Source organism: Podarcis gaigeae (assembly GCF_964106915.1).
Source record: "Podarcis gaigeae genome assembly, chromosome: 8".
In the NCBI taxonomy this organism is placed as follows: Eukaryota; Metazoa; Chordata; class Lepidosauria; order Squamata; family Lacertidae; genus Podarcis; species Podarcis gaigeae.
The window spans coordinates 59,817,811-59,830,443 of NC_139684.1; the positions used below are offsets into that span (position 1 = coordinate 59,817,811).

The 12,633-nt window shown below is 43.3% G+C and overlaps 1 protein-coding gene across 9 annotated transcripts in view; it reads right to left on the reverse strand.

Annotated features, from left to right (window-relative positions):
• CSMD2 (CUB and Sushi multiple domains 2) overlaps positions 1–12,633 on the reverse strand; it is a 474,291-nt gene that overhangs the window by 28,362 nt on the left and 433,296 nt on the right. For all 9 annotated transcript variants that reach the window (XM_083751582.1, XM_083751583.1, XM_083751584.1 and 6 more), the window contains 2 exons: positions 5,056–5,229; positions 2,237–2,422 (listed from right to left, as the gene is read on the reverse strand). In XM_083751582.1, coding sequence (XP_083607708.1) covers positions 2,237–2,422; positions 5,056–5,229 — 360 coding nt within the window. The remainder of the gene's footprint in view (positions 1–2,236; positions 2,423–5,055; positions 5,230–12,633) is intronic.

Consider the following 12,633-nt stretch of genomic DNA (forward strand, 5'->3'; position numbering starts at 1 on the left):
GTAATTCATGCTAAAATGTTGGGTTTCTTTTTTTCTTACTAACAGTTGAATCTGACTTCAACGCTGCGGACAGGCCATAGCCCTCCACTGGATCTGAGGGCAGCCAGTACTTGACGCAGAAACTAGGTTCCTGGCAGGTGAGCCACTGTGGATTATTGGGAGGAAGAGAGGGAAGAGTGAGACACTGGGGAGGCTGGCGTGGGGTGGAAGCACCAGGGGAAGCCCATCTGCCACTCCGGCCAGTGCATTTGTACCATGCCAACCTCTCTGCCTTCTCTCCCCTTTCCCCACCCCCGTTTCCAGCTCATAAAGAAAGAGGTGCTGAAGAGAGGGAGGTCATGGCCATTGTGGAGCTCTGAGTTGCTTAAAGCAGGTCAGACCCAGGAAAGTAAAGGCAGAGAGCTGGTCTAGGAGGTTTTCTTTCGGGTTGCCTGCTAACAACATTCTTCTGTGATTCACATTTGGACGTCAGCCCTTCGAATACCTTCTCCTTCTGCTCTCTTTGTCCTGAATACAAATCAGAAGAGCCCATGAACTACACATCACTATGAATTACTTTCTGTCCCCTGATCGGTAAGCGCCTAACATTAAAGGATCCGCATTAGGGGCATAATATTCCTATTATTCATAAAGCTGTGATTAAAAAGTCTTGCCTGGGATCTGTATTCCTGCTTGCTTTTAAACTTGACAAGTTATTTATCCTGGGATTAATGTACATAACTCCTCCCTAGCTCAAGTAATTTTTTTTAAAAGAACATTTTTGATAGCACGGGGAGGAATCAAACCCTTCAGACCCCAGTATATTAATAAATGGGACACAGCGTCATTGGCTACATCAATTCAGAATAAATTTCCAACTCATTTGCAAAGAGCTCGGCTTTCTCATCAGCCAGGGAGACGCATGAGCTCGCTTTGGTCTTCTTGCGTGTTGTTTCCCTGCCTCTCTCCGGCTTTTGTGGCTTCTGCTGATTGATTTTAAAGTATTTCTATAACAGCATCTGTCTGAAAAGGTTGCCTGAGGTTTATCACACCGGATTACCTGATTTTACTTCTTCTTTTCTGCATGTAACAACAGTGGACACAAAATGATTTTTTTTTTAAAAAAAAATAAGTATCTGCATATAAATGTTTAGGGGGCTTCTAATAATACATTTAATGTAAATTAGTCTGGTGTGAGATGGCAGTGGGGAAATGCAAAAGCCTTCTTTTGACTGAATTTCCTCCTGCCTGCCCAAACCAAGGAAAGAATTCATAGATTTCTAGAAATGACTCATTTTGTGTATGTGTTATAAATCAATCAATGCAGCATTTTTAAGGACATAGGAAGAGCTTGAGGAATCAGGCCAGTGGCCCATTTAGTCCAGCATCCTCTTCGGTGGGCTGTGGCCTTATGGTCTTTTGTGACCTTTCTGGAGGCCACATTGGGGGGGGGCAGTTGGGGGAGTAGAGCTGTGCTGCCCCTAATCCTTTCCCTACTGCACCAACTAGGCTTAAACATAATAACTGCATTTGTGGGAATGGGCCTATTTTTCTAATTGATACAAAAAAAAATTCCTTCCAGTAGCACCTTAAAGACCAACTAAGTTAGTTCTTGGTATGAGCTTTCGTGTGCATGCACACTTCTTCAGATACTTAGTTACTTCAGATACTTAGATAACTTGGTTGGTCTTTAAGGTGCTACTGGAAGGAATTTTTTTTGTTTTGACTATGGCAGACCAACACGGCTACCTATCTGTTTCTAATTGATGCCACAACTGCCAAATTGCCCCGCCCCGCCCCACCCAGCAATGAGGTTTCAGATGAAAGGGTCCTATTTTCACCTAATCTAAAACCTATCTGGCATTGGGGTGATGGGCTATGGTGGAGGGAAGGGTAAAGAGAAGGGGGCAAAAAGAGAAGGGTGGGGGAGAGAAGGCAGAAAAGAAAGGGAATGACAGAAAAATTTATCCCAAGGGCCATGAGGCCTTTGACAGAAAAGAGGCTCCACTGCCCTAGACTGCTGCTGTGCCCTTGGTGGGTATGATGACACACTCTAATGGAGTTGCTTCCCTCAACATTTTAATAATAATAATAATAATAATAATAATAATAATAATTTATAAACTGCTTTTAATATAAAAATGTCCTGGAGGTGAACAAGGGTATGTAGTCTGTCCAAATAATTTGCTCCACCAGCAGCTTGCCCCCAAATCCTCTGTGCTTGTAGTGCTCCATGTGGCTCATTCGCTGCACTGACCTTCGCATTCTGGCTGAGTCCCACTCCAAGAACCGTTGGCTTGGCAGATTCTCTGCAGTGAACCCCGGAGGGTGTAGCCTGGCTCGCAGCTGAACCAGACGGTACTCTCCACACTTAACTCGTTACCGCCATGCCGGATGCCGTGGGAAGGTATTCCTGGGTCGCCACACAGTCCCTCGAGGCTTCCTGGCAAGAGGAAAGCAGAAGTGCTGTCATTCAGGTAGTCCCCGCTTTCATTTCTCTTTCCACGCCTAGCTGATGCTGGAAAGCAGAAAGTCCTAGGAGAAAGCTACCAGAGACCTCTTGGATCAGGCCAAGGCTCACCAAGTCCAGCATCTTGTTAGTACAATGAACAACCAGATGCTCGTGAGCAGTCTGAAAGCTGAAGTGGGATGCTATAGCATTTGTCCCACTTGCTATTCTCAGAAACTGGTATTCAGAGGTAGAACATAGGCTATCAATGGCTCACCCCTCTTAACTTCAGCAGGCATTTCCCACAAACCTTAAAGCCTGCTTTTGCAGCTGTGAGGGCTAGAAATCTGAACAGTAACAATATCAATAATAATATCGAACAAATGTGGAAGCCGGTATTCTGAGAGAGCTGAATTCTGTGCCCAAAACTGCATTTTACAAAGTTGCTTCTGAGTTTGTAGGGTTGTAAGAAGATGATTTCCATTTCAGCCTGTCTTCATCCCATTCCACATTGTTTCCATTCTGCCAGAGTGTGGTTTCTGCCACATACTATGTAATTCATACTGTTGCCCGCTATTTAATGTAATTTATGTTATGATTTATTGAAACTATTAATTTATATTATTATTTAACATCATTACATTCATTTCAATGTAAATAAAACATAAAACAATGCAAAAAAGCCATTAATTACATATCAATTGTGGGCTTTAAAAAAAGGGTTGTGAGTGAATACTGATTTCTGTTCCAGACCAGCAACAAAAACACAAATAGTGGAAACTTCCACTTCTGTTTCTGATAGAATTCTCTGATAGTCTTATATGCTCACATGGTACATACACAAGGATGGAAATGATACACCAATGGCTGAATCATCAGGTGTAAGAACACCCTTGGGTAGCTATGAGTACAATCTTAGCCAGATGTACACAGCAACAGCTGTTGCTGTTTGGGTATTTTTTCATTCGGTTTGCCAGCTCTGGTCTCCTCAAACTGAAAATGACAAGATGCTTCAAAGCCACCTGTTGTCCTCACTGACTCAGAGCTGCTGTCTTTATTGGGAATCCAGTGAAGAAAAAAGACATACCACTGAGCCAGCGAGTCATTTGCTCGCAGAGTACAGAGGTATGCAAGAAGGCCAAGGAGGCCACCTTGCGGGATTGCCTTGAGAGATGGAGATGTGCCTGTTCCTTTTGTGGCATGGCAACCATCTGTTATTGGCTCTTTCCACCAACTAGCTTTACAAACACAAAAGTCAGCAAACCATGAACACTGTGCTTCTCATGTGAAAGCCACCATCCCTTTCAAGGCCTGAACAGGGATCTTCTGAAGGCACAGCTCTGTGACTGGGATACAAGCATCTCCCTAGCAGCTTTGCACTATCCGTGTCTCATGTAAGCACCTAATGGGAACTTTTAAAATCTTTTGTAAAATGACTTGTTTGCAAACAAGGAATAACAGCATCCTCTGGTGTGGGAGCTCACAGAATCAGAAAGTGATCTGAAGGCCCACAACTCCCCAAGCTGTGCTGTGAGGCTAGGCCTTTCGCTTGCTGTTGCCAGAATAAAGATCACAGTGAGCCACAAGCAGGGAGGTTCTTCATTTCTTTTTCTCTTTTTACACAAGTTGCATCTAAATCAGACTTGGCAAACCTGTGCCCCCCCCCCCCCGCATGTTGCTGCCTAAGGCTGGGGCTCATGGGAGGAATACGAGCTCCCAACCCATGACCCATACAAGTCCCTCCTGGAAACTCTCATTTTCTGGGAAGCATCTGAATAATCCCCCCTAGTCCCTCTTGTAACTAATCTGTATGTATGTGTAATTGCACTAACAATATATTCTATCACATGACTTCATTTACTCTCCTCCCCATTTCTCTGTGCTGACTGGGGCTGACACAAGTTGTGGTCCAAAACATCTGCAGGGCACCAGGTTGGGGGAAAGCTGTATTGGAATGAACATCTCCCCTTTCATGACAATTGTCTTCACTGCATCCTACAACATGTAGGACATCCTACAACTTGATTACCAGCTGCTGGGGTGGCAATGCCATGTTCTTTGTACTCTGCTTACAAGCTTCCCAGAGGCACCAGAAACCAAGCCCCAGAAGGCCCATCTGAACTGATGGCTCCCCTCCTTGTTTAGATGGACCTCTGAGTACCAGCTGCTATAGGCCAAAGGCCACACGTTGTTTCTATGAGCTGGCAGGCCACTGTGGGAAATAGAATGCAGGGCTAGGTGAAGCACAGGTCTGAGCCAAAGGGCAATTATTTTGCTCTCACATTTAGCAAATGGCTCAGCCCACTTTCCAACGGTCTGTTGGCCTGCCCATTCCCCCTTGCTGCTCTTTCTACTTTGAACTGCCTCACACAACACCTCTGTGCAACCACCTCATTTTTTCCCCAGATGGCAGATGGATGATTTTTTTTCTTCTGTCAACATCCAATTTCAAAGTCATCCATCTATTTGTCTACAACTGTCCTAATTACTTTTTTTTCCTAAAGGCCAACTTGGATAAAAAAGCAGGAAGGAAATAAACAACTGCAGTTGGTGACCTTGCGAATTAAGGAGGCAATAAATAAAACCATCATTAGCATCAACAGTGCCATGCGGCCAAGTCTTCCCACCTGAGCAGTGAGGGAGAGACCCACTCCAGCGCCCATCAAGCTGACACATACGGGTGGAATTGCCAATCAAGCTTCTCCTTTCCAGGCAACTGTAACGCACCACAGAGCCAACTGTGTAGACGTCACCCAAGATCTGGGCATGGGGCGGGGATCCAGGATGACCACAGGAGACCACTGAAACAAGGTGGGAGGGGGACAAGAAGGTTTTGAGCAGACACAGCATTAGCCTTCCAGCACATTCAAAGGGCACAAACTGGAAAGCCACCTCGTCAATAGTGTTGGCAGTTTTGGTCCTAACCCAAAAGTAGTCAATTGATAGAACCATTTCTCATAAGGTAAGCCCAACCTGAGCTGACATTTCCGGTGGGTTTCGATTTGTGTTTCAATGGGAAATCCAGCTCATGCCTCCCTCAACATTGCCCAACACATCTTCCTAAAATGGACTGATAACATAGACGCATAGAATTGTAGCATTGGAAGGGACCCAAAGGATCATCTAGTTCAATCCAGTGGGCAAAGGAAGGCAAAATGCACTGGGTGGAAATAGATTTTTATTTCTAAGAGAGAAATAATGGTACATTTCACATTAACACTCCCATCCTAAACATACTTTCTCTGAAGAAAATCCTATTGATTTTGACGGAGTTAAACTACAAGAAAGGGTGCTTAGGGTTGCAGCTTTATTTTAATCTCCAGTTTATGATTCCCTTAGAGTTCGTACATTGAATTTCTGTATGTATGAACAAAAGATTAGAATAACTCCTTTTAAAGAAATGTAACATTTTAATCCTAACAATTTTAAATTGTATTTTTAAGTGTTAGATTACAACTACTTAGTTTATTGTTGAGATAATTATTAATTAAACTTTCTCTGTTAAGCAGATTCATGAACTTTTCTAATTAGAATTTCCTTCTATTGTCTGTCCCTTGGTCTCATGTATTATATGTTTGATAAAAACAATTTAAAATAGTCTGAATATGAAAAGTAACCACAGGGATTCAGCGGCTGGCAAGCTACTTGTACAGGACGGTACTTGGCACCCTTCCCTTGTCCTATAATTTGAAATGGTGCAGTCAACACTAGCATCTCATTCTGGTTTAGGGAAAGCAATATGGAAATGGGGGCATCATCAGGGAGCTGAAGCCTAAGGCCTGCTTTAATGTCCCAACAAGGAAGAGATTTGGGTCTATCTCTCATCAGTCCTGGGCTAGGTGCAAGCCTGCTTCCTTTTGGTCTGGTCCCAAACTTTCCAATCACCAACACGGCGTGACAACTTACGTGCTTTGCAGGCAGAAGGTCCCAGGTTCAATCCCCAGTATCTCTAGGTAAGGTTGAGAAAGCCAGAGTCCCTGGAGAGCTGCTGCCTTTCTGTGCTGACAATACTGAGCTAGATGAACCAATTCTGACCCAGTATAAGTCAGCTCCCTATGTTCATACGTGATTGCTTATTCTGTATGATTGTGTGAACTCATTTGCACTTGTCCAGTTAGATTGCTGTTCTTGAAGAAATTAACAGAAGCAGGTCCCAAGTGCTGCCTAGTCTAAAACTGCTTTTAAAAAGCCATGCAGCATCAACATATTATCCCAGCAATTAGAGGGTGGTGGACGCGGGTGGCGCTGTGGGTTAAACCACAGAGCCTAGGACTTGCAGATCAGAAGGTCGACGGTTCGAATCCCCGTGACGGGGTGAGCTCCCGTTGCTCGGTCCCTGCTCCTGCCCACCTAGCAGTTTGAAAGCACATCAAAGTGCAAGTAGATAAATAGATACCGCTCCGGCGGGAAGGTAAACGGCGTTTCCGTGCGCTGTTCTGGTTCACTAGAAGCGGCTTAGTCATGCTGGCCACATGACCCGGAAGCTGTCTGCGGACAAGCGCCTGCTCCTCGGCCTATAGAGCAAGATGAGCGCCGCAACCCCAGAGTCAGTCACGACTGGACCTAATGGTCAGGGGTCCCTTTACCTTTACCTTTAGGCTGACTATTGACAAACACCCTAACTTCTGCAAGAGTCATTGAATCTGTTCTCAAGTTGAAGGGTTCTTAACATGAAAGGAATGTTACCCATGGAAGCCTCCCCCATCCCCTCTCCCATTTTTGATGGGTTCTAAAAATGTTATTGGCAACATCCAGATGGAATATGCACTTTTTATTAACAATTAAAAGATTGAACTAATGTGTTTGCCTACATGAGCAATTTTGGTTTTGTCTTTTAAGTCCCTGGCACTGAGCTGTGAGCGAGACCGTGCCAAGATTTCCAGACCGATGCTCTGACAGCCAACGCAAGAAATCAGGCTGTAGCAAATAATTTAATAACTGATCCTCCAGGAATTACATCTAAGCTAAAAACCTGCTTCAGCGACAGCACTTCTAAGGATTAACAATGTACAATGTGCCAGATTTCACAAATGCATAATTCACCTTCCTGAGCAGGGTCTTTTAAAACTAGAAATTGCTGGAATGTAGCAATAATCTCTCCCTTACCACAAAAATTATATATATTAACTCCGTTTGAAATGCCTTATATAAACATGTGGATGCCAGCCATTAACTGATGCTGTTGGAACCAACTGGTTTTAAACAGGAATTTTGCCTTACTTGTACATTTTTTGCTCTTCCTGGTAGATGTGAGGCCAGCCACTACAAATGCCTCTCCCCATGACCTTAGACAGGGTCTTCCTCCAAGTAAGCCTTACTCTATGCTCAAACCATTCCTGAGCAATGGAACCCTGAAACATTCCCCAGCCTAATAGATGAGTAGAGAAATCCAAACTGCAGGGGTATGGATGGATGAGGTGGTGTTCCTCTGTTCAGATCTGCCTGGCTATGTGAATTTTCTGATAACCTGGTGGGCAACAGAATTACCTGACATCCCTGTCAATCATTCTGACACAGAGAAAGCACACTGAAGCCCAAACCAAAAAATGCAGTAATATCTAGGGCTATTATAGTTTTTTTTTTGGGGGGGGTCTCTCTTACCAGAGATAAATTTGTGACAAAAAAAAATGAATCTTAGCACTCTCGTTGCCAAGATTCTGAGACAGAAACATGACCTGCCACTGATAAATTACAAGCAGATAAAATACAATATGGCCCTTTTGTTTATGTATGGAAATTGATGGTATCCTACACTTGGCAACCACTAAAGAAAGCAGCAAATCGCATTCTACAACTGCTTAAGGTGAATGGGACAGGCAATGGGTAGATTAGAAAATTAATTATCAATACCTCATTTCAAGCACTACCTTTTCAACTGATACACTCAAAAAGGCTAAATAATTTTATCAAGCCCATTTCCAGAGAGCACAGTACAGGTCTGGGAAAAAATGGCAGATTAAATTGGCATAGATTATTTCTACGGTAATTCCGATAGCATACCATCTGCTCTTTTCTCAATCAGGTAGAGAAGCACAATTTAAGAACTGGAAAGTCAAAGGTCTCTACCCCTTTATAGGATTTCTACTCTGCTATTCAACCACTAATAATTAAAGCTACTCTTTAATAACAGTCAGACAAATTGGTTGCTCCTTAATCAAATTTGTTGGGGTCGTTGTTGGGTTTTTTTTTACATGTGATTATGTAAAAGTCAGATGTAGATAAAACAATCTGGAGTCAAGACAAGAACAAAATAGGGGAAACTCACCCACTAAAAATTGGATCCAGCTTTATTAGAGGACACATGCTGAAGTTACTCTGACGGTGGTCTTGCCCACCATTTTGCCCCTGTGGTGGGACTGTGATCTGGTAAAACAGTTTTGGGCTCGGGTTCACATTGAAATGTGTACAATTTCTATGGGATGGCTTATTGGTTGCTCTCAACTGATGGTATTAAATGTATTTGATGATGAAAATGCTAGCACATTATGAAAGGAATTCACGACTTATATGATATTAGCAGCTCACCTTGTTTTCGCAACCCAGTGGAAAATGGCTTAGGGTCTCATATTGGACAGATGGGAGGAAAATCACTCATAATCTGAAATTTAGGCAGGGACCAGAATCTCTAAATTCTTTTTATATGGTATGACATTCTTTCATATCTTACACAACATGCACCACCTTCTCTCAACAATAACCTCTACAAGTTTGGGATGTTTGATACCTATAGCTGACTGCCATATGCTGTCTCTGTACCTTTTCTTTCAGAAAACACCCAAGCTTGGAACAAGGCACAGGTTACTGTTTTTTTCTCCTCCCCCTTTTCCCTGTATGTTTTTCTTTTCTTTATTGTTGCCTACTTGCTGCTATTTTCTGTTAAAAATAGAATAAAGGTTCCTTAAAAAACCAACACTGTGACATTTTCTTACAGGTCCTACTAGAATTCCCAGCAATTTCTTTGGAGGTGTATCCTAAGTAGGAGAAGGCTCCCCACTTGAGAAATGGGGAGAATATCAGGATATAAAAAATGAGTCCCTTCCAAGTGATTATTTCTCTCTTCCACAACAACAACACCTCCTTCTTCTGGGTTCTTCATTCGCTGTAATAGCAATGGAGCTATCATGATGGGAGTGGAATCTCCCTAGCAGGTCTCTGAAGGCCTCGTCTACACAGCCTTTCCTCTCTCAGCTTTTCTAAGACAGCAACCTTAAGCCAGAGGGCAGAGCCTCTCTCTCTCTCTCTCTCTCTCTCTCTCTCTCTCTCTCTCTCAATCTAATCTATCAACACATACACACAAGCCACTGAAAAGTGCTGGTATGAAAACATAAATAAGTACCTTCTAAATTTCCAGCTTTCTAATTTTTTTAGGGTGTTTGTTTTTGTTTGCATTTAAGGGTTTTTTTAAAAAAATGATGTTCTGGGCTGTTAGGATAGGCGAGTCTGGTTCTTACGTTTGCTACAGTAGGGAAAGGACCTTTTTGTTTTGCTGGCTTCCTCAGTCTGTTGTGAAACTCCCAGAGGCATCACTTTCAAAATAGGCTCAAGCTAGGGCTCTTGTCATGATGGTAGGTCAAGACCACTACAATCAAGAGAAGGCTCTGAGGACTCCATTTCCAAACCTACAGCAGAGCCAAAGAATCCCTAGCTTCACCTCAGTCAATCTGAAGAATCAAGTGCAGCCACTTTAAGTACTAATGGCTCTCTGTTTGCAGGTAGCCTTAGAAGTCATGACATGCCTGCAGTGTATTCCTTCCAGGTAGCTATTGACCTTTGCTGGACTGGCATCCTCATCTGTTGCCATTCAGTGCCTGTAGCAACCCTGAAAAGTGTTTTGCTTTGTTCAAAGCTATCCATGGTTCTGCTTCTGTGCCTGAACTCTTGTTCTGCCCAGTGGTGTAGTGTGGGCTGCCAGTGTCCGAGGCTGCATGGCGGGGGCGGGTGGGAGGGAGGCACAGAATACACATGCACATTCAACTGCCTAACAGCATCCGCATCACCCAGCCACAGAGGTAAGAAAAGAAGAGTCATTGTATTGTCTGGAGAGGTCACATCCTGGTTCGCATGGAGAAGCCATTTTCAATGGAACCCAGCAAGGGAAGCATGCAGCAGTATTGAGGCAGCACTTGGTGTTGAAATTTTGCCCCTGAGGCAACTGCCCCTGTGGCCCCCACAATGCTACACCACTGGTTCTGCCCTCCCAGTCCTCCCTGTATACTTCCTCAGAACAGGGCAGGCTCGAACATGAATTTCTCCCAGCTCCTCTTGAAGCGGTCTGTGGCTCCATTCCCCTGCCTCAAAGCCTCCTCCATTTTTCCTGCTTTCTCAATAGACTTCGCCCGGAACAGGATATAGCCTCTGATGACCTTCTAAGGCTCCCAACACTCCATTTCCCAGCAGTATCCCAGAATGGGATTGTGCAGTCCCTTCCCCTACCCCTCAAGGCCCTGATAAATATTGTTAGTCTTACTTACTGATTGATTGTAATCCCATCAATCACTTTAACACCCTGCATATAAAACGTCACGCACAAACCTCCAGATTCACCTCAGAATTTTGCCTTAGGTAAAATTGCTGAGTGGTTCTACTTTCAGATCTTCTGAAATTCCCCCACTGTGTGGAGATATTCTTCACCAATTCCAGGCTTCCCAAAAGGTCATATATGTTGCTGGTGAGAGGCAGGACTTGTCTAATAACCTGCTTTAGTGTTTTCTGCAGGTCTCAGGTATACAGTAACCTCTGAGAGGTTGCTCCAGTTTCATCAAAACTCCTTGCACTTCATTGAAATTTCTCAGATGTGTAGGAATCTTCACATTTCCCCAGAAATGTTGCTTGCTGGTTGCTTCAGTTTTACAAAGAGCAGTTGTTTAACGCCATTTGTCCAATATTTACCCATCACCCTTAAGAATACCAATGTGGGATTCACTTATCAATTTCCCATGGTTTGCACACAGTGGCAAGGTAGCATGCTGATAACATGGGGAAAACAAAAGGTGCAAAAATGTGTGTGCGTGTGTTTAAAAAAACTGCTTAACGTGAGGGGAAGAAGGGAGAGGAAAAATAAACTAAAAAACCCCTAAAACTTGTTCAAAAGGGGTGAGACTTTGGACCATCTCAGCTTTATGAAATGTAAAGCTGTTGGGCTGTCCTGGTTGGTAACTTTTCTCAGGCAGTAATGATTTTCTAATTTGTTGGTGCAACCAGTGTCTGTCCTAAGAAGAAAAATATTGTCTAAGCAGGGCTGCTCTTGTCTCCATTGCCCCCTAATTCTACTAGGGATGATGGCTGAGGATCTGGATTTTTGTGAATTAAATGACAAGATATGGACCTATTAGACGAATGTTCAAATTTGAACTTTGCTATTTTGCAGTGCTTCACTCAAAAGTTTATCTGTACTGAAATACACATCTAAAACTGCATTTTCGGTAGATATTACACATTTAAGAATATGTATGGATATACTTTTTTTAAAAAATGAGCAGAAATGGAATGGGACAGGGGAAACATGCGAACATGATACAGACTGAAAAAAGACAGATTTATCTATTCCTAAAACCTACCCACTGGTCCAGTTTTTCAGGGGTTTATATGTATATGTGGGTTCCATATATTAAATTTTGGAGATATTTTCAGCTTTCACCTTCTACAACTATGTGCAACTACAGCTGATTTCAGCTCTAGTAGGCAAGAGGAGGAGGCTGAGAAGTCTCAACAGCCTCGGCATCAAAAGTAGCCCTATGCCCCTGCCAGGCAAGCACACAGAGAAACGTAAGCTGCTAGTTGGCTTTTCTCCATCATCTGTTGCTGTTGCTATTAAGTTATCAAACACACAAACTTCTCTAATGCCATACAGACATTGATTCCTGCATTCCAGGGAGTTGGACTATATGGCTCTTTGGCTCATTTCCAATGCTGCAATTTTATGATTTTATCTCTGGTCATCATCTTCAGTGGCTAATTATTCCTTGTCCTAGTAACTTTCAGGAAATATTAGAGGAGATTGAAGTTCTCCCTCCCTTGGGCCTGCAAAATGACTGACACGGGTGGAGGCCAAGTAACCCTCAGAAGTGAGGGATAATGAAGAGGAATTCCGCCAAGAGAAGTTGTATACACTGCCCAAAGCTGGGGCCAAACACAAACAAACAAAAGGGGATGGGTAGAGAATCCTAAATGATTGCTTATGTGAGTTTGTTGCAAACCACCTTAAA